Here is a 19,470-nt window from a genome sequence, read left to right as displayed (position 1 = left end):
AATGCATTTCGCTGCATGCGTATGTTATCCTAGCCCAAAAGTTGGTCAGATAAGCAGATAAGACAATAAAGATATGTAATTAAGCGAAAGATACGAACGAATAAACCATACGTATACTTTTGCTTCATTTAGGGATGATTGATGAAGAAGACTCCCTCTTCACGTATGGACCTGGAGAAAGTTACAGCACCTTCTGTGATGTAGGATTTACTCCTACTTTTGAACTCCCATCAGTCACTCAGGAGTTTCAGGTACAAATTATTTTATTCAAACACGCTAGTTTATAAAAAGAATTGATTCAGTTTTACGAAGAAACGATGAGCAGTAGACACCTTAATTGTATTATATCAGTGTATGCTTTGAACTTTGATAATATGTGGGAAGCAGGATTTGATCATTAGGGATCGGTTAATTTACGTAACGTCATTTAGAGCCATCAATTATAACCTACGAATCCTCACTAGTCCGCATATACAAATTCCAGGTCTTCACACGACAGGAAAAGAGTCGCAACTTTTTTAGGTCAAACTTTTTATTCGCATGCTCGCATTAGGAATAGTCATCCATATAATCAAATGAACATAGCCTTACTTTGGAAAACTTTCTTTCCGTATTTGCTGTTCTAGGCGGAAGCCGAGGAGGTGTGTGGTAGTGGCAACCAAGCCTGTCTGTTTGACGTACTGACAACTGGACGGTTGGCGGTGGCAAATGTGTCGATCAGAGCCATCCAGGAGTATACTGAAGAGATAGAAGGTGTGTTAAAGGAGCCATTAGGCGGCGTTCTTTTCCAATAGACCAAAGTATCATCTAATGTATGATAAGCCGACCTTTTGCAGAATTCCACTTGTGGTGAATTTCACGACGTGACACTGACAACAAAAAAACAGCATGATGCTTAAAAACCCTACGTAGACCCTACGCGATATTATGCATTCCCGGTACACATAGACACTTCCTTATTCGTCTTCAAACTTGATTGCAAACTCCCAAACATTGGCTGGATTTACACACCCATTTACTCTTGTGTAAATTTCTGTTAGATGCACGTGCAGTTGACGGCGGTTGGTCCGGCTGGGGTCCGTGGTCCAACTGCAGTGTGAGGTGTACACAGACTCGGGACCGAACCTGCACCAGCCCTGTACCATCTAACGGTGGGGCACACTGTGACGGACCGGCCCAGGAGACACAGGAATGCGACACGTCCTGTGCAGGTAACTCTGAGTTATTCTGATGTCATCGTGCCTCAAATTCAAAAGTTCTCTCTCTCCTAACGTTGTAACGCTAGTTCACCTTTACCTGCGGGGTAAGCTGTATCCACTTTTTTAAATACAGGATATTTGGGGATATCAATTCGACGGACGGTGGTTTCAAACCGCAAAGCTGTGACATTGCGGTTATATTCATGTACGTAATAGTTATATATTAATTAGACACATGTAGTACCTTGTTTATAAAAGCAATATATAGGTGAACTAGCGTACTAGAAAAAAATCCAAAGAGAAGTCGCGTTAATCATAGTGCGCTGCTAGTATGCTGTCTGCCCCTGACCGAAAGTTTTTTTTTACTTTTGTAATTTCTATGTGCCCTTCTACAGTCTCTGACATACCCATTGTCGGTATCGCTGTCGGGATAGCTGCGGGGATAGCAGGCGCCATACTGGTGGTGGTTGTCGCTGTCTTCCTAGTGAGGAAGAGGCGTGCTCGTCGCGCCAAGGAGCAGGCTGAGAATCGTTTCGGTGATTAAGGATGTTTGGCGCATAGCCCAAAGGTTCTGGGTTCGACTCCGTTAATATGACACCGATCTTATGCCCGTGGGGTAAAGAGCTTCTACTCAGGTAGAAATGAATACATTGCTTCGGTTAGGGCCGTCCCTTGGATAGGACTTCAATTGGATGCCGTATTTGAAGAGAGCACGTTAAAGAACCCATCACACTTGCCAAAAAGTGTTGAGCTCCTTTACGGTGTGAGTGGCTTCAAAGCCTACAGTCCTATGGCATCAGCTGTAATTTCTGTCGTAACGTGCTCTCTTCAATCACATTACAACAGAATGACAGCCGTTCTAGCTGGACCATAGCATTTTAGAGATATCATTCCTAGCAATTCTGCCCCTGGCTGCGAAGAGCGATTACTAGTAGTCGGCCCACCCAAAAGATAGTCAACAAATTGCTAGCGGTCCAGGTGTGCGCAAGTTTATAGTGCTAAGAGTTGACGTTGGTTGCCTACATGACTTTATTCCGAGTAACAGATTTTAAAGTCAAGGTCCATTCAACAAACCCTAACTCATCCCATACTAACAATTGCAATATTTGTAATGAGCATTTGGCACTTCCCAAGACAGTTAGATTCTTTTTGATATGCTTTCAATTTGATATGGTTACATTTCAGGTTTGGACAACTTGGGACAACAACATTGAAGTCTTGGGAATGGAGAATACTACCAACGCGACTTCTAAACCAAAGTAGTCGTTTTTTGTGTGAGGATTGGAATTTCAATATGAGCGATATTCTTATGTCCTTGGTACCAGTACTCTCTCTTTCTGCAAGGCCATGTAAGGGTGCTGTTTTGACGGTGAACGAGGTTCATTAGTCACGTATGAGTAAGTAAAGGGAGTGATTCTTCAATCAGTGGCTCACTATATCAGACATAACGCAACCAGTACAATGGTGGCAATACCCCTTTCCCAATTGAGACCGTAGCCAGTTGCATAGATCCAATGTGAATACATACAAAACCTTTTTATCCAATTTCAGGAATTTCTAACATCGATTCAGACGGATTAGTATAGTTGCAAAAAGGACAAACTTAATTGCGGGGGCCATTATGTTACATGTCGAAGAGATGGGACCGCACAAGAAATTACCTGTGTGTGAAAGGACTTGGAAATTATATGGTGAACGATAATTTACGTTGCACTTGTAATATTTTTCTAAACCTAGAAACATTTACTTAGTTTGCCTTCATTGGTACCGATCATAGTCTGTAATCAATTTTAGTTGAATGATAAGGGACGAAAATGATAGATCGATTATTGATAAAACAATAAATGAATAAATATGTGACCCTTCCAATTGCACACTGGGGGTTGAGGGTAATGTACTGTGATTAGCATATATATGCCTGCTGTTATCAGCTATGAGAATTATTAATTGTAATGTACGTAAACATGTGCAGAAACATTGTTTACTTATTTACTCCAGAACTTCGAGGATATAATAGCAAATTTAGCTTTTCTAAGTCAGTTGTTAAACCTATACCGTAATGATTATTAAGTAATACTTGTCGATGATACAGAAATGATACAGAAATGATATTCTTTATTTGTTTTAAAACATCAGTTTATGATTATGTAAGTTTGTCCTAAACATCATTAATATCAATGTCAAATAAAATTGTCTGGTGGTAATGCAGTGTCTCCCGGCTTCATTGATTGAAGACTTATGGCATGGACAGGAAAGTATAGAGCGCCACTGCAGTACTCGTAGGTATTGCCCCTCGAAAGATTCATCAATATCATCATCGGTTGACGTGCTTACACACGATGGGGTGACAAACCTTTTCGCTGGCTGATTACTAGACGGGGATGCGCCAGGTCTACCGTCCCTTATTTATTTGTATTTATTAGTCAAAGTTAGCTCTTAACTTTGGAATGTCAATGTTTGTAAACTACACCAGTCAGAAAGGTCAAAGTCCATGAGAGGTCCGACACCTGCCGTAATGGTGACGTAACCATGGTAAACATGACGTCATCGCAATGGTAAACACTGGACCTAGTGTGAACTGAAAGAACAATAAGGAACAAAACACAACTGTACCAGAGCAACAGCCTTTAGGTAGGTTTTTCTGATGCACTTTTTACCTAGTGTTTTTTTACCCTCCAAGATTCAGTTACAAAGCAGGGGCATGCAGTCCAGTACTAGTTATATGCATAATGTACAAACTTAACAAGCATGTGAGGGATCATATCATTCTGTTACAATTCAACCATATGGTACCAACATGTAATATGGGGTGGGATTGTGTGGCGTAACTGCACTCCTGGATGTTTAGCCCACAAGCCAGAGGTCCTGGGTTCGAATCCTGTCATGCCACTGATCGTATGCCCTTGGGAAAGGCACTTTCACAACTTTCCTCACTTCACCCAGGTGTAACAATGGGTACCTGACTTCGGTTGGGAAGGTAAAAGGCTGCAGAAGGAAAAATTGTGCCCTAGACACAGTAGATAACAACCCACTGGCACCCTATGGACTACCTTGTCAAGCCTGTTGTTCTCTGTATGTTGGCTCTGTTAAAATTAGTTTCTAACTTGAGTGCAGTGCCACATTGTCCTTGTCTGTCCAAAGGTATTAAAATATCATAGAGTGAAAGGTATAGTCTAGAATCACCCGAAAGCCTATTAGTAGATTGTAAAAGGAAATATGTAGAAAGCAAAGATGGATGTAAAGTTAATGCTGTCAATAGTGTTGTGGCTGTTTGCTTATCAATCTGTTACTCTGGACATGTCACCAGATGGCTCTCACATCAGAGTGGAAGGGCCCACCAGAGTCCTGGACTTCTTTGAACTTTCAGGTCAGTAGTTTTCAAAGCATTTAAGAAAGATGAATGCCCAAGACAAGCCAGTATACTGTGAAAAATTCTGCTTTCAAAACGAAATTCTAGTATGTTGTACTTCCATGTCACAGATGAAAATATCTAGTCTTATATGTGATACTGCTCTCCTTTCCAAGCAACTTGTTTCATTTTTTAATACATGTAGGTTGGAGATTTGATTGAAATCCAAGAGAACGACCACACCAGCTGGGCTCTCTACCTTGGACATGCACAGGTCGTCTACGCCGGGCCTTCACCTGATCAACACTCAACCAATCAGGATACAGCATCTTCAGCCAATCAGAACACAACACATGCACCTGGAGGTGACAGTGAAGCGACCAATCAGAGCACTGCAGCAGGAACCAATGAGAAGGACAGTAACATCCAATACCAAGTGAAGAAAGGTTTACTGAAGGCTGTGATTGGCCAGCACACAGTGAGGATAAACAACATGTATGACAGCACCAGAAAGGCATTCCCAGTGCAAACTATAGTAGAGAGAGCTGAGCTCCATATTGGCGAGACTGTTAGGGATAAGAAGGATGCCATTGTGAACCTTAGGTACGAGAGACAAATGAGAGTTTGGCATCTGTAGCAAATCTTGAAAATTGTTCGAAATAGAATGAGAAATAAAGAGTGCAGTATCATAAAAATCAATTAAGAGGTCCATAATGAAAGTCGTCCTTTGCTGACACCAAAGGACATACCAAATATCATATGGATCCATCCAAATATGAGTTATACAAAAGGCATGTACTGTCCACAAATACATACAGGCGCAAAGGTAACCTGCAAATATAACTTTCTTGGCAAGGGTAAGAAATGAGGCATTAGTATAATGTGTATGTTCAAGTGCTTTTATTTCATAGCCTAAAACGCCAGTGTCACTTTATCTACAGTTAATGATTTTCACCTCAAATATGACAACAACCCTTTTTACAATGTTCATGCTTTATCTGATATTTGTGTGGTTGTTCTTTCAATTCCATTTCAGGAATGCTTGATCAACATCATCGCAGTAACATATAACGTTACACCAACATTACATCTTGTCATTTCAAAAATATCTTCTGGTCTTAGATTCTTCCATTATCCTTCATCTTATATGACTGCACTTATTATATTTTGTACTATACATATCTGCAAACACACTGTACATTATACACACATAACAAGTGGTGACATCTTTCTATAACTATAAAACTTAAAAAAACATACCCAGTTATTGACTTCATACATGATTCAGAGTGAGACATTCCTGTTTGTTTGTTTGTTTGTTTGTTTGTTTATTTATTTATCCAGGGGTACATGTCGCCTGGCCGGCGTTTTTCAAAGATCCCTGGGGGGAAACCCCGTACATACATAACAATAATCAATGACAGTGTAAAATTAAATAAATGGTAACTTAGCAAGAATCGACAAAGAATAACGCTACTTAACTAAGACAAGATAAGGCAAATCAATTGTACAACGTTAATCCTACTATAACTCCAAATCATAAGTGAAATAAAAAAAAGTAATAGGAATTTGTATACCAATGTGAACAGAAAAAGACATGACGGATTACATTTCAGACCATTATCATATGCATTCAGAGTACGTTAGTCCTGATCATATAAACGTTTAAACTGTGATAGTGTTCTCGCCGATCTTAATTGGGACGATAGGGAGTTCCAGAGCGCCGCCCCTGAGTATGACAGTATTTTGAAGTATTTTGCATGCAAAAGTGTAGAAATAACAACATGGACATTACAATGTCCTTGCTTTAAACAAATATTCTACAAGAAGACTTACTAATCGAGTAACGAATTATAGATGCCTGGTAGGCGGTATCGGCCAGTCTCTGTTAGGTGTTGGTTGGTCGTTACTCGAGTCACCTGTCTCTAAGTCACGTGCTCAGAGTAATTGAATCACTCCTGACGAAGGTCAACGGATCAAAGAGCGACCGAAAATTTAAGGTGAGAATTCTTTTGTGTTGAAGGACAGTTACATAAAAACTTCAATGTGGATTATACCAACACAGATGAGCTTTGAATCATGCTAATATTCAGGGAGTAATTTGTACTGTACATTAGGCTATGATGGTGTGTAGTATTAGTAACTGTTCTAACATTGTAAACCCCGCCCACTGATACACTAGTCAGAAGGGTCAAAGTCCATGAGAGGTCCTTCACCTGCCGTAACGATGTCATCACCATGGTAAACATGACGTCATTGCTACTGTAAACACTGGACCTAGTGTGAACTGAAAGAACAATAAGGAACAAAACACAACTGTACCAGAGCAACATGCAGCCTTCAGGTAGGTTTTCTAATAACCTACATGTCAAACCTGCCAAAGCGACCACCTCTTCTTAGCGACCACCTGGCCCATTGATTGACGTAAGCATTAAGCCACCTCTTCACAACGAACACCTGGCCAACGCGACCGCCAGAAATTGGGACTAAATCCCTGCCCATAAAGACCGCGTCATTTTCAAATCCTCAAGGGTCATCAATTTCAAACAATAACTAACGTTAGCGCAATTTTGTGCCGAATTTGGCCAGTTTGCGTCGGATTTTACAGTCTTTACGATCTTATGTCAAAATAAAGATGGCGGAGGATGCCCGTGCGTAAACTATGCATCGGGCATGTTGTAAGTCGATACTCTTCTAACAGACCACCTGACTTTATTTAAACCTGACCAAATCGACCGGTTTTGCCCGGTCCAACGGGTGACATCTTGGGCAGGTTTGACTGTAGTACATCTACATATACCTGTGGTGTTGTTTTCACCCTCCAGAGTGTTGTGGGTAACGTTACATGACAGTGTAATGTACAAACTTTACCAGCAATGTAACGGATATGTCTATCATTATCTCCATGAAAAATGGAGATATAGTTTTGGGCGTGTCTGTGTGTCTGTTTCTGTTTCCGGATATTTGTGGTCAGCATAACTCAAGAACCTCTAGATGGATTGCCATGATATTTGGTATGTGGGTAGGTGTTGGAAAGAAGAAGGTCAAGGTCAATTTGGGGCCCCCTAGTATGTGACCTTGGTACTGCAGCAGAAATTCCGTTTTTTTTGCATCTTTTGACCTGGATGTGCTATGGTCTTGATTTTTTTATGGCAGATAGCTTGTGACGTAAGGAATATGTAGCATATGTTTGGGTCCCCTAGCAGGTTGCTCTAGAACTGTAGCTACGTTTTTCTCAAAATCTTCTTAGGAGGATAACTGGACAAGGGAATGACAAATTTAGATGATATTTGGTATGTAGGTAGCTTAGACAGACATGTACGTAATCAAGTGCAAATTATGCAAAATGGCACTTAATTTGCATAACTAGTTAGGGAAATCTATATTTGTAGTGTTTGCCATTGTAGGACTCAAATACCTGTCATATATGTAGTTTGTGGCTGGTGGTACATTAACAGAAATCGATTATGCAAATACATCCCTAATTTGCATAGTTAATGTAAAAGTGCTATGATTCTTCTAAATGCGTGGAGTGGGCGCCGTAGATCCAACAGAGACCTGAGGCGTAGTAGAATCGAAGGCGTGATAGGCAACTTTTGCTGGCTGACGTGCGCGGAGTGCCTGGAGAGGGAGGTGAGAACGAGTTTAAGATCGAAGGCGTTCGCCGGAGGCGCGGTCAGGCCGTGAAACAAGTGCAGCTGCCGGACGCCGTGGACGTAGATTTTGATGGTGTCCGGGCTTTTGCATGACCTGGAAAGGAACTGCGCATACCTGGCTAGGGTGGGTACGTCCGTGGGAAGAGCCGGGAGGCCGAAATACTCGCAGAACAGGAGGAAGGAGCGCCACTGCGTCCGAAGATTGTTGTATGTCCCGGTGGCGAAAGCTGACCTTTTGGAGGCGGCCACTTGTCGGTCCAGGAGACACAGTTGAGACGCAGGACCTGAAAAAATCACAGATGCGTTAGCAACTCAAAGTTCGAGGGGGTGACGGGGACTTCACTGACGCATATGCCATCCGTCAGACGGAGAAAGGCCTGGCGATGTGACGGAGACGTGTTCCAACGGCTGAGATGGTCGGCCAACCTGTTGTCAATGCCCGGCAGGTGCACGGCGCGCAGTTCGAATTGCCCCTTCGCGGCGCAGAGCCACAGGTTGCGTAGGCACGACTGTAAGAACGGCGATCGACTGCGACCGGAGTTGAGTACTGTGACGGAAGCCTCGTTGTCGCACAGAACCACGATGCGCATTCCCAACCAGTGTTGACCCCACAGGCGAACGCAAACCAGGATCGTGAGTAGTTCCAGGCTGTTGATACAAGGGTCCTGCTCGAGGATGAAGGCAGGAAAGACCGCGTGGAAGTATTCTCCTGACGATTCCAAGAAGCCCCCACAGCCCGTCAGGCAAGCATCGGAACTGAAGACTGCGTCCGCTTTGGTCCACCCGGACTGGGGGATGAGAGAGATCCCGTTGTACGTAGGGAGGAAGGTGACCCACCAGGCCAGATCTTTGCGAAATTCCTCGTCGAGGGGCATGCATGTGTGTCTGTCCGGAAAACGGCGCAGAAACAGTAACATGCGCGAGATGAATAGCCTACCCGGGCGCACACAGGAAGCGATGAACTGTAATTTACCGAGCAGGGACTCAACGTCTCGACGTCGCGCTCCGACTTTGTGGCTCCAACCGCGTAATTCCGTCAAAGTGTCAGTCAGACGCTCAGGTGTGACCTCAATCGTCATGCGCACGGAGTCGATAATCTTCCCGAGGAAGACGAGACGCGTGGTGGGCGGGACGGCCTTGCCTGCCGCCTCATCCAAACCCAATTCCAGTAAGAGTCGACCCAGGCACGCGAATGCGTCAGGAGCGCGCGCCGGTGTATCCGCACCGCCCAAATCGTCCAGGTAGTTGACGCAAGTGTAGTCGTAGGTGCCATAGATGAAGCGTACCGCGTCCGTAACGCGCTGACAGAGATGGGAGCCCGTACGAATCCCGAAGGGTACGGTGACGTCAGCGAAACGACTCCCCTCCCACTGAAAACCGAGAAGATGGTAGTCAGCAGGATCCACGTAAAGTTGACGGTATGCCCGGCTAAGGTCACTTTTGTACAGTAGACAGCCGGGGCCGAGCCGCGCAACTAAGGCAGTCAAGTCATCTACAGACGGGTAACGTAAGCGCACGCGCTCGCCGAGATAAGTGTCCGTGGAGATTCCAGCGTTGACTGACGTGAACTCGGGAAAGCTGAAGTCCACCACTATCCGCCTGCTACTGGAATCTTTCTTTGGGACAGTCTGTAATGGGCTACAAATTAAAGGCGGGTTGAAGAAGTCTGTAGGTAATGGACCTATGGTGGCCCCGAGTCGAAGTTCCTTGCTTATATAGTCATTAACATGATCACGGTAGCGCAGAGATGACGCGTGATTTGTGAGAGGGACATCTGGTTGACGCGGACCGGAGTAGTTCACAGGGAAACCAAATTCGATCAAGTCGCAGAGATCCTTATCTGTGTAGTCCACGAGATAATGGCGCCACGCGGGGACGTTCAGCTTGGTGGGTACTGGGAGGCGGCAGCCTCTGAAGTTGGGCAGGCCGGAGGCATGCACCGTGTTATGCCAGCGCTGGAAATCGGAGAGGCTGGGAGGACGGGGCGTCATGGCGTTCCTCAAACGATTGATGGGCCCCTCGACAGGGACCGGAGACAGGACACTGTCAGGGCCTGGGGGGCCGACCGCTGAGTCGACCGAATAAACACTGGAAGGGTAATCGCGCTGATCGCAATCATCTGACAACACACCAGGGCACTGAAGAACGGGCCTGGTGACGGACCCCGACATCTGGGAAGTTTTAGCCGCTGGTGGCAAGTCCAAACAGAAGGGAGAGATGGGGATCACATCACCCGACCGATTCGTACCCGCAATGCTAGAGCTAACATCATAATAATCGCAAGAGTTCTGAGACGCAACTACGGTGGTCGAGCTACACTCTCGGCAAGGTACATCAATATCATCAACATCATAATGGCTAGATCGTGAAGGAATACATGACAAAGTATGAGAGGCGCCAGGGGCCTGTCGTTCAAATATGGTTACATGCGGTGAGAAACCCTCGTGTCGGGGGACATATACAACAGTACTACCGGAGGGGGCCAGTCGCTCCAACATAGGGACATTTGACGTGTGAAAACAGACGTCCGAAACAACACTACCCGGCCCGTACACATGTGGCAAATTACTTGAAGTACTCTCACGCGGAGAAACACAAGACATCGTGCCCTCTCTGCGAGGGATATCAATGAAATCAAAATCTGATCCCTCTTGGCAGGGAACGTCAATTATAACAACAACATCATCATCAGGAGCATAGCGCTCGTACGCATGTGACAAACTTCTCTCAGGATGAGAGACGTGCGATAAAATATCCTCCTGGTGAGGAGCACTAGTTAAATCAACATGAGGCCCCTCTTGGCAGGGGAAATCAATAACATTAAGACATGGAAAGATGTCAGAGTCGGGCCCCTCTTGGCAGGGGAAAGTACTAGTATCGATACGAATACTATGACTAAAAGTCTGAAGGAACGGGCGGTCATTCACGGTAGATGGTCCAATGTCAAGGTTTTCACATACCTCAGGGCAGTCCGTGTTACGGAGAGTTAGTCAGTCTTTAGTACTGTCCTCTTTCTTGGTCGTGGTTTTCTCACCACGTCGTCGACAGGTGGACTCGGCATGTTTATACTTTTGTCCCGTAGTGTCCAAGCAGTACGAGCAGTAGTGGGCGTAACGGCACGAGGTGGAAGAACACTCCCCTTTGTTGTACTTGTAACAGGTCCTGACGGTTGTCTTCGGCTTACCCGTGGTGTTGTTGTTGCCCTTGAGGTTGTCGGGGTCGCCGTCAAAATAGTAGTCCTTGAGTTCCGTCCAGTCGTTGTTCCACTTCGTGGGGTCGCGGAGGGCCTGGTTGATAGCCGCGTGGTGAAAGGCCCTGACGACCGGCCAGCGATAACGTGCCAGCCGGTGGCAGGCGAACTGAAGAAGGGCCATTCGTCCCCTGGCTTCCCAAGTCGGGAGGTTGGGCGACAGGAGTAACCCCATGCTGCCGCTGAGGAACTCCTCGGCCGAGAGGTCTTCATACTTCGGGGCCTCTGCGGACTGACTGTTGAAGACAAAGTTCTCGGGAGACAAAAGCTTTGTCTTACCTTTAGCGGGAGCCTTTTTGCTGTCCGGGGTGACGAACTCGAGGTCTGGGTAGTTCTCGTTCACCCTTGTGACGAGCTCCTTGTTCATTCGTAGGTGGTCTAGTGTCAGGTCGCCGGGGCCCAGGTGGAGAGCCGCGCCGAGCGTAGCCGCATCCTCCGCCGACGTGGATACTTTGGGGCCGGTCTGCTTCGCCTCGCCTGACGGGGGGGTTGGACCGCTTGATTTCAGAGCCCCTAGTCTCTTCTCAAGAGCTGCCACCTCGTTTCTAAGCTCCGCTTCCGCGATGGCCTTCTCCAACTCAGCCTTGCGCTGTTCCAGGACGTCCATCGCAGACTTAGGGTTGGGGTCCTCGAGCTCGATGGGCTGCTTGTCTGCCGGCGGATCCTTGTCAACCCCCTGGCAGTGCTTGCCGTATTGGCCCGCCTTGTGACAAGACAGCGGCTCGCCACAACCAGAGCACTTCTTCACTCTTTTCGGGGTCCTCCCCATGATTAAGGTGGAAGGAGGAAGGGAAGAACGGAGGTGACGGAGAAGAATTTGCGGGGACTCTCTGATGCAGCCTGCTCCCTAAGATCTGATGGCGGGAGTGAGTGGGGATCCCACGTGTGGGTTAGACCCTGAGAGCGACTGCATCCAATTAACAACTTTGATCCCCGGGGGGGCCCAAAGATCCACTATATGTAGTTTGTGGCTGGTGGTACATTAACAGAAATCGATTATGCAAATACATCCCTAATTTGCATAGTTAATGTAAAAGTGCTATGATTCTTCTAAATGGTAAATGATTGCACAATTAACATTGTGACCAGTGTAAGTTCTCTAAATACGATTATGTAAATGTTGCAATCATTTACATAATCAGACTATTTCATGGAGGTCTCCGAACTATTGTTTTGTTCTAGTTCAACCATATCGGTGAAACAAGCATGTATCATAATAGACTGAAGCTGTATATTGCGTCCTCTGAAACCACCCAAAAGCCTACTAGTGGGTTGTAAAGGAAACATGTAGAAAGCAAATATGGACTTATAAGTTACTGAATATTGTTGTGGCTGTTTGCTTATCTGTTTGTTGCTTGTTACATGTTCCCAGATGGCTCTTACATCAGAGTGGAAGGGCCCACCAGAGTCTTGGACGTCTCTGAACTTTCAGGTCATTACTTCTTCGTCTTCATGTTTAGGTGGCCACCATCATCTTGTTGATGTTTCTGCTACACTTAACAGTATGCTTTCAAAGCATTTTTAAAATCAAAATAAATGGCCTCAACAAGCCTGACTACTATGAAAAATACTTATCATGGGAACTTGCTTCAAAAGCGATATTCAAAGTATGTTAGCTCTAGTATGGTGTTCAGTAATTGCTGTTCTTCCATGTCACATGAAAATGGTAGTATGATATGTGATACTGCTCTCCTTTACAAACGATGTTCACCAGGTTAAAAAAAACCTGCACCTATAAAATTTTTTGTTTCATTTACATGTAGGTTGGAGATTTGATTGAAATCCTGGAGAACGATGACCACACCAGCTGGGCTCTCTACCTTGGGCACGCAGAGGTCGTCTATACCGGGCCATCACCTGATCAACACTCAACCAATCAGGACACAGCATCTTCAGCCAATCAGAACACAACACATGCACCTGGAGGTGACAGTGAAGTGCAGAGCACTGCAACTTCTGCAGCAGGAACCAATGAGAAGGACAGTAACATCCAATACCAAGTGAAGAAAGGTTTACTGAAGGCTGTGATTGGTCAGCACACAGTCAGGATAAACAACATGTATGACAGCACCAGACTGGTCTTCCCACTGCAAACCTTAGTGGAGCTGGCCGAGCTCCATATTGGTGAGACTGTAGGGGATAGGAAGGATGCCATTGTGAACCTTAGGTATGAGAAACCGTTGAGAGGTGTACACCCCGACAGATAAGAGGTGTATGCCCCTAAACCTTTTAGACATACCGACTGTTCCTATCAATTTTCTTCCAACAGTGACTGTTTTAAATGTGTCAGTACATCTTGGTCACGGAGAATGGCCTAGTCTCGATCTCGCGAGAGAACATTTGGAGGTACGTACTCTACCTTTAAAACAGTCAACGGTTGGAAGAAAATCGATTGTAACTGTATACATACGTGACTGATGAACCTCCTCAACGATATTCAGACATACCAAATATCATATGGATCCATCCAAATTTGTACTGTCCACAAATACACCCACAAATACATGCAGACACAAACATAACCTTCTTGGCAAGGGTAAGAAATGAGATGGTAGTACGTGTATTATGTATTCAAGTGCTTTTATTTCATAGCCAAAAACACCAGTCCCTCTATCTACAATTGACGACTTTTAAGTCATAAATGACAGGCACAAACCCTTTTTACAATGTGCATGACATATCTTTATCTGATATTTGAATGTATACTATTCTTCTTTCAATTTCATCCTCCTTCAATATGTCTGACCAACATGTAGAGACATACATCAACATTAAATCTTGTCCCTTCAAAAAATATCTTGAAGGTGTAATATTTTTCCATTCTTCTTCATCATATATGACTGCACTTGCTTTAATTTTGTATAGTACATATATTTGCAAACACACTTTGTCTATATACACACAAAACAAGTGGTGACATCTTTACTATACAACTTAAAAACCTACCCAGTCAGTGACTTCAGGCATGATTTAGACATTGCTGTGACAGTATTTGGAATGCAAACCGAGAAGTGTAAAAATAACAGCTTTCAACATGGACATTATTAAACAAAAAATTTCTACAAGAAGAGCTTCTAATCTATGTACTTTATATAAAGTGCAAAGGATTATTGAAAATATAAATAGATACCTAATATATAAATTATCCAAAATTTACAATCAGGAAAATCAAGTATTTATCCTCTCATATAGAGCATAGGCTAGAAATGTTCTTTTTCTACTTGGAATGTCTTTAGCCAACACTTTCAAAGTAGCCAATCACAGAGAGTTTAGGACTTGAATCAGCCAATGACAGCATTGCATGGTGAGAAGTCCAATATGAAGCAATCTAAATGAGAAAGTTGGAATGCCAAATAAACCAATGAGAAGCCTACATTTTTAATCAACCAATCACTGAGTGGCAGAGCGGACAGGTTGCCCGAGAGCCGATCTCCTGCTCGTAGGCGCGGTGTTTGCAGGTCTGACACATCCAGAACTGGTAGTCCAATAGCGGGCGGCCAGTCACCACGCAGGTGGAGAACTTCGTGTCGCAGCTGGGGCACACCGAACACCTGGGGGTGGGGGGGGGTGTAAGGTTGTCATCTGGTCAATCACATAGCTTGAAGCATAAATTTATTTTCAAGTACTGGTAGTTATCAAATGCATAATGATTCGATTACAACCTCGAGTGTCCTTTTTTCATTCAACGTGTGTGAGTGAGTCTATGCATCTGTGTGTAGATAGTTACATGTACTGTAATTATAGTGTAATATTGCAGTTACTCTTTGTAGTAATGGTTTATTGGTTTAAAAACAACACTACCAGCACAGAATAAATTGTGCTTTTGACATTCATGCAGTAACAGGTCATACATGTATCTGTATGATTGTGTAATAAATGTGAGCATTTGTGTGTGTCTGAGTGTGTGTGTGTATGTGCACACAGGCATGTTTAATTGACCTATTGGTTAAACTTGATGTACATGTGTAAGTGTGTGTGTGTGTGTGTGTGTGTGTGTGTGTGTGTGTGTGTGTGTGTGTGTGTGTGTGCGCGTGAAACTTAAAAAAAAAAACACAATGACATGTGACATTATATTGAAATTGAAATTTGAATACTGACCAGTCTGGGATGACACTTTCACAGCTGGTGCACTCAGCCTTCCCTGTTCTGGTGTCCTTTGCACTGTGCCTGTACAAACAATGACAAATTGCATTATAATTATTCAAAGACAAAAAGTTTTTATATTTCATATTTGTTGAACACATGTTACAAAGTATTAAATTCAGAGTTTGTACTTAAATACTCAAGTCTGTAAAAGTTCCTACTTGGTGAAGATCTCCAGTGCGAGCTCCAGGAAGGTTTCCTTCTGGTCCTGACTGGTGTTCTCCAGTGACTCCAGTTTGATGAAAGCCTTGGAACAGGAGCCAAACGCACGGTTGGCACAGGCAGCCAGGGCTGAGGGGGAATACAGAAACATTACACTCTGGGCTTGAGATGTTAAAAAAAAAAAGTTAAAGTTTGCCCATGCATCTAAGACGCGTAGGGTGGCACCAATCTCCACTTCGAAGCCCTTGGGCCACACATTTGTGCAAGTCACTACAGCAGGGGGCTGGTCCGCTGGTAGTGGTGTGTGTTTAACTTCCATAGTCTTCCTCATTAGTGCTGAGTGCTAAGCAGAGAAAGCAGCATGTACCATTTTTAGAGTCTTTGGTATGACTCGGCCTGGGATCGAACTCACAACCTATATACCTTATACATTGAAATAATGTGGAAACATAAAATGCACAAATCTATGGGTAGCATGTGCTGGGACTCTGGGAAGTTTGGGTGTACAGAGATTATTAGATGTACATGAAAATACAGTAGTAAAGCACATGAAAGTTTACAAGTGCAGTTTACAACTACGATGTTACTTAGTAAAATATCAACCCAAACATAAGAGCCTAATGCAGCATACAAGTAAACCGTAACTACAGCAGAAAGAGAATAGCAGATTGAATTACTGTAAAATCTAATAGTATCTTCCTTTTTCTTTCTTGTATGGATTTTTTGTTTTCTTAACGTTTGTGTTCATAGTTATTAGAATAGACTGTACAGGGGCAAGAAATGAGTGGAAAGAAGGTGTCACCACAAAGGTCAGACTTTCAGGCAGTGACAGAAAGAAGAGTTCAGGAACAATTAAATCATGTATCAGACATGACAGGTCAATGGAAGAGGCTACTTATTCATTGGGAGGTTTTGAATGACAGGAAGTGATCAATGCATTTGTTAATCAGAACCTTTTGTGTTAAAGAGGACATACAAGAAACTAAATATTTCATGGAGGTGCAAGCCCTTTCAACTCTTAATGTCTTATTTGTTGAAATATTCTGTACGTCAAACAGATGAGATAAGACAGGACATCACATACCGAGTAGTGAATAGATGTCCACAGGGTCGATGATATCCTCATATTCCCGCAGGTGCAGCGCCGTCTTCATGGCCGCGTCCACGTACCCGTTGTACAGCTGGCGTTGTGCCAGGATGTAGAAGTGGTACGCCTCTGCCCCACGCCACGCGTTGTCAATCACTTTCGAGTCCATCGTTGACGCATCCTCTTCCAGTAATCCAGCCAGAGCTGAGCTCGCCTGGAGGGAGGGAAATATAATATTTCTTTATACAAAAGGTTGATATGGAACAGTACATTTTCACATGGGGATGGGGATGGATTGAAATATGCTGTACTTGCTCACAAGCAAATGCTATGTAAGTTAGTATAATACTGTAAGTTGAGTTATTTTTGGAGGACTTAATTTTGCAGTAGGAGGGAAAGGATGCTTTTGCCATGTTTTCAGTTAGCACCATGAAAATAAAACCCCTGCAAACATTTGGATATTTACAGTTTTACAATAATGAAAAATTCAATCAAACACATGTAAATAGTATGATAAGTTAGAGCCAAATGCTTCAATCTGTAGCACCGTTCTTTTTGGCCATAACACATTTAAGGAAGAAAAAACAGTAACTGTTATAGCTTAATAAAAAAAATTATAATACACAAAGACAACAGCCCTTTTAAGTATGCTGCAAGATCAGAACACAATTGACCAACATTCTGGAACTTAAAGTTAAAAGTTACTTTTTCAGGAAACATCACTGGTAATGAGACTTAGCAGGGGCACTGACCTCCTGTCTCTTGCCCTTGGCCTTGGACTTGGAGGTGAGTTTCATCTGTTCATGGTACTTCTCCACCAGCAGAGCTGCCAGCACGTACAGCTTCTTAATCCGCAGGGGCTTCGTACGCTTCTTGGTCTCATCTTCTGCTATCTGGGAAGTACAGAAGAATGTGCTAAGTGTGGAAATGTAGAGGATTTTGTTTAAGAGATTAAAATGTATTCAATGGTCAGTAAATGGAAAACACCCCATTCTGTTGTTTATGAAATCTTAAAATGAGGTATTCAATACCAATAGGATTAAACATAGTGGCTGTACATTGGTCAACTTCTGTATTGAATTTGTATAATTATCAAGCCATTCATGCAAAAATGCAAGATCTAATCTTATACACATATACCTTTAAGATTTGTAATCTTTACAACTTTGGGTTTACATATTAATTATTACATTATATAGAATAAAAAGCTGCCTTTTTAAAATTACTTCAGGATACTTTTTCCATTCTGTTGGAATAGCTGACACAATTTGCAATTGCTACATGTCAATTCTTCTACACTATTTGTGCATTCCCTTTCATGTTACATGCAATAAGCCCTCAGGCAAAAATTTGTTATGTCAGCTCAAACCAGATCATCATCCCTGAAATGCAAAATACTAAATGATTTTCAATGGTGCCTTAGGCCACACCAATTTAATTTCTTGGTTCACGGATTCGCTCGCTCCTATTTTTTGGAAAAAAAAATAAAAATAAAAATTACCACTCAGCAAATTTTCACTATTAATGAAACCATTCACCAACTTTCTGGGGTAGCAAATTGGCCTTTACATTATAAGCTCCTTAAAGTGTGGGTACAGGTGCTGTTACTGTACAATAATAGTGTTTTTGTACTTTTTTCAAGCTGAAAACTTTTTTTCTTTATGTTTTGGATTAGCCGTTACCTTTACCCCAACCATTTTACAATCTTTATTTTTATTTTTATTTCGCCCTTTTGCTCCATATTTTTAATGAAAAAATCCGTGAACCAAGAAATTAAATTGGTGTGGCCTTAGCCTTAGCTTGAACATGTAGGTTAGCTATATACAGTGAAAATGACTGCTAATATATAGTAATTATAATACCTTGAAGAGTAGCTTGGCAGCGTCTAAGAAGTGGTTAGCCTTCCTGTAGAGCTCGATGGCGTTGACGATCTTATCCTTCTCCAGAAGATGGGAGGCGTACTTAGCCAGGAGGGAGTCGATCTCCTTCATGTTGTGAGCCTTCGCCAGGTCCACAGCTTGGTTCCACTGGACAGGATACAGGAGACGGAATGTTAGAACAGTTATCAACAAAGGAGGTTGTGATACGACCTGTAATGTAATCGCTATCATCGCTATAGAGACTCTTTGCAATCAAGTACAGTAGTGCCATCCTCATTAAAGAGCTTTAAACACTGCTTGCAGCTATATAGATGTGCAAAGTGTAGGTGTGGTAGGTGGTTAATTTGCTTCTTTGGACCTTTATTTATTCATGAGAAGCTCAAATTGCCATACAGGCTGCTTTTTATTGAGCACATGAGGGAAGAGGAAAGGGTCAGTGAAATATAACCAGAAGCTGTGTTATATCCATTTTTATGTCATGTCCTGTGACGCAAAAATGTTAGATACGGGTGTTCCGGACCGGGCCATAACTTCCGTATCGCACAGGTTCGAAAGGCGTATCACACGGGCTCCATTCGAATAAATCGAACTGTTTCGAGCGGGCCAAGTGCGGCGCCATGCAAAGTTCGAATACCTGATTCGGGTGATACGGAATACACCGTGTTGTATTCTATATGGACAGTTATACCCGTGGCTAAACAGAAACTGATACAGAAGCTGGTGTGCTATGCCAACCGGTTATAC

At 43.4% G+C, this 19,470-nt stretch overlaps 4 protein-coding genes and 1 long non-coding RNA gene across 8 annotated transcripts in view; 3 read left to right on the top strand and 2 right to left on the bottom strand.

Moving 5' to 3' along the window:
* The first annotated feature begins 1,044 nt into the window (after positions 1–1,044).
* LOC118404780 lies at positions 1,045–3,386 on the top strand. The gene is made up of 3 exons (XR_004829808.1): positions 1,045–1,211; positions 1,595–1,735; positions 2,385–3,386. It is a non-coding gene; the product is annotated as an uncharacterized LOC118404780 (long non-coding RNA).
* A 111-nt stretch (positions 3,387–3,497) lies between these two features.
* LOC118404248 (phospholipase A and acyltransferase 1-like) lies at positions 3,498–5,654 on the top strand. The gene is made up of 3 exons (XM_035803293.1): positions 3,498–3,830; positions 4,507–4,566; positions 4,754–5,654. Exons 2-3 carry the CDS (start codon positions 4,507–4,509, stop codon positions 5,183–5,185), a joined length of 492 nt encoding a protein of 163 aa, XP_035659186.1. The 5' UTR covers positions 3,498–3,830; the 3' UTR covers positions 5,186–5,654.
* Positions 5,655–6,118: 464 nt separating this feature from the next.
* On the top strand, positions 6,119–14,250 carry LOC118404245. Of its 3 annotated transcripts, none has more exons than XM_035803289.1 (3): positions 6,119–6,548; positions 12,827–12,886; positions 13,218–14,250. In XM_035803289.1, the coding sequence occupies exons 2-3, from the start codon at positions 12,827–12,829 to the stop codon at positions 13,659–13,661; spliced, it is 504 nt and encodes a 167-aa protein (XP_035659182.1). In that variant the 5' UTR covers positions 6,119–6,548; the 3' UTR covers positions 13,662–14,250. The 3 variants fall into 3 exon arrangements, with proteins under 3 accessions (XP_035659182.1, XP_035659183.1, XP_035659184.1); XM_035803290.1 differs by lacking the exon at positions 6,119–6,548 and adding an exon at positions 6,557–6,892; XM_035803291.1 differs by lacking the exon at positions 6,119–6,548 and adding an exon at positions 7,299–7,321.
* On the bottom strand, positions 8,043–12,411 carry LOC118405018. The gene is made up of 2 exons (XM_035804418.1): positions 11,734–12,411; positions 8,043–8,488 (listed from the first exon to the last, which is right to left on the bottom strand). The coding sequence occupies exons 1-2, from the start codon at positions 12,221–12,223 to the stop codon at positions 8,043–8,045; spliced, it is 936 nt and encodes a 311-aa protein (XP_035660311.1). The 5' UTR covers positions 12,224–12,411.
* LOC118404244 (WD repeat-containing protein 35-like) overlaps positions 14,018–19,470 on the bottom strand; it is a 41,182-nt gene continuing 35,729 nt past the window's right edge. For both annotated transcript variants that reach the window (XM_035803287.1, XM_035803288.1), the window contains 6 exons: positions 18,709–18,873; positions 17,599–17,739; positions 16,844–17,060; positions 15,759–15,888; positions 15,553–15,621; positions 14,018–15,005 (listed from right to left, as the gene is read on the bottom strand). In XM_035803287.1, coding sequence (XP_035659180.1) covers positions 14,837–15,005; positions 15,553–15,621; positions 15,759–15,888; positions 16,844–17,060; positions 17,599–17,739; positions 18,709–18,873 — 891 coding nt within the window. In that variant the 3' untranslated portion in view covers positions 14,018–14,836. The remainder of the gene's footprint in view (positions 15,006–15,552; positions 15,622–15,758; positions 15,889–16,843; positions 17,061–17,598; positions 17,740–18,708; positions 18,874–19,470) is intronic.

The sequence above is a fragment of the Branchiostoma floridae genome, chromosome 17 (genome assembly GCF_000003815.2).
Source record: "Branchiostoma floridae strain S238N-H82 chromosome 17, Bfl_VNyyK, whole genome shotgun sequence".
Classification (NCBI taxonomy): Eukaryota; Metazoa; Chordata; class Leptocardii; order Amphioxiformes; family Branchiostomatidae; genus Branchiostoma; species Branchiostoma floridae.
The sequence above is the reverse complement of the archived record's forward strand: the minus strand, read 5'-3'. Positions and strand labels throughout refer to the sequence as shown.

What these genes read in the sequence shown, in the direction of transcription:
- LOC118404248 (XM_035803293.1), top strand. Translation starts at nt 4,507, where the DNA reads ATGGCTCTCACATCAGAGTGGAAGGGCCCACCAGAGTCCTGGACTTCT. An exon ending in GGACTTCTTTGAACTTTCAG is followed by an intron (nt 4,567 to 4,753) that starts GTCAGTAGTTTT and finishes TAATACATGTAG; the next exon opens with GTTGGAGATTTGATTGAAAT.
- LOC118405018 (XM_035804418.1), bottom strand. Translation starts at nt 12,223, where the DNA reads ATGGGGAGGACCCCGAAAAGAGTGAAGAAGTGCTCTGGTTGTGGCGAG. An exon ending in CAAAAAGGCTCCCGCTAAAG is followed by an intron (nt 8,489 to 11,733) that starts GTAAGACAAAGC and finishes TGATTTTTTCAG; the next exon opens with GTCCTGCGTCTCAACTGTGT.
- LOC118404245 (XM_035803289.1), top strand. Translation starts at nt 12,827, where the DNA reads ATGGCTCTTACATCAGAGTGGAAGGGCCCACCAGAGTCTTGGACGTCT. An exon ending in GGACGTCTCTGAACTTTCAG is followed by an intron (nt 12,887 to 13,217) that starts GTCATTACTTCT and finishes ATTTACATGTAG; the next exon opens with GTTGGAGATTTGATTGAAAT.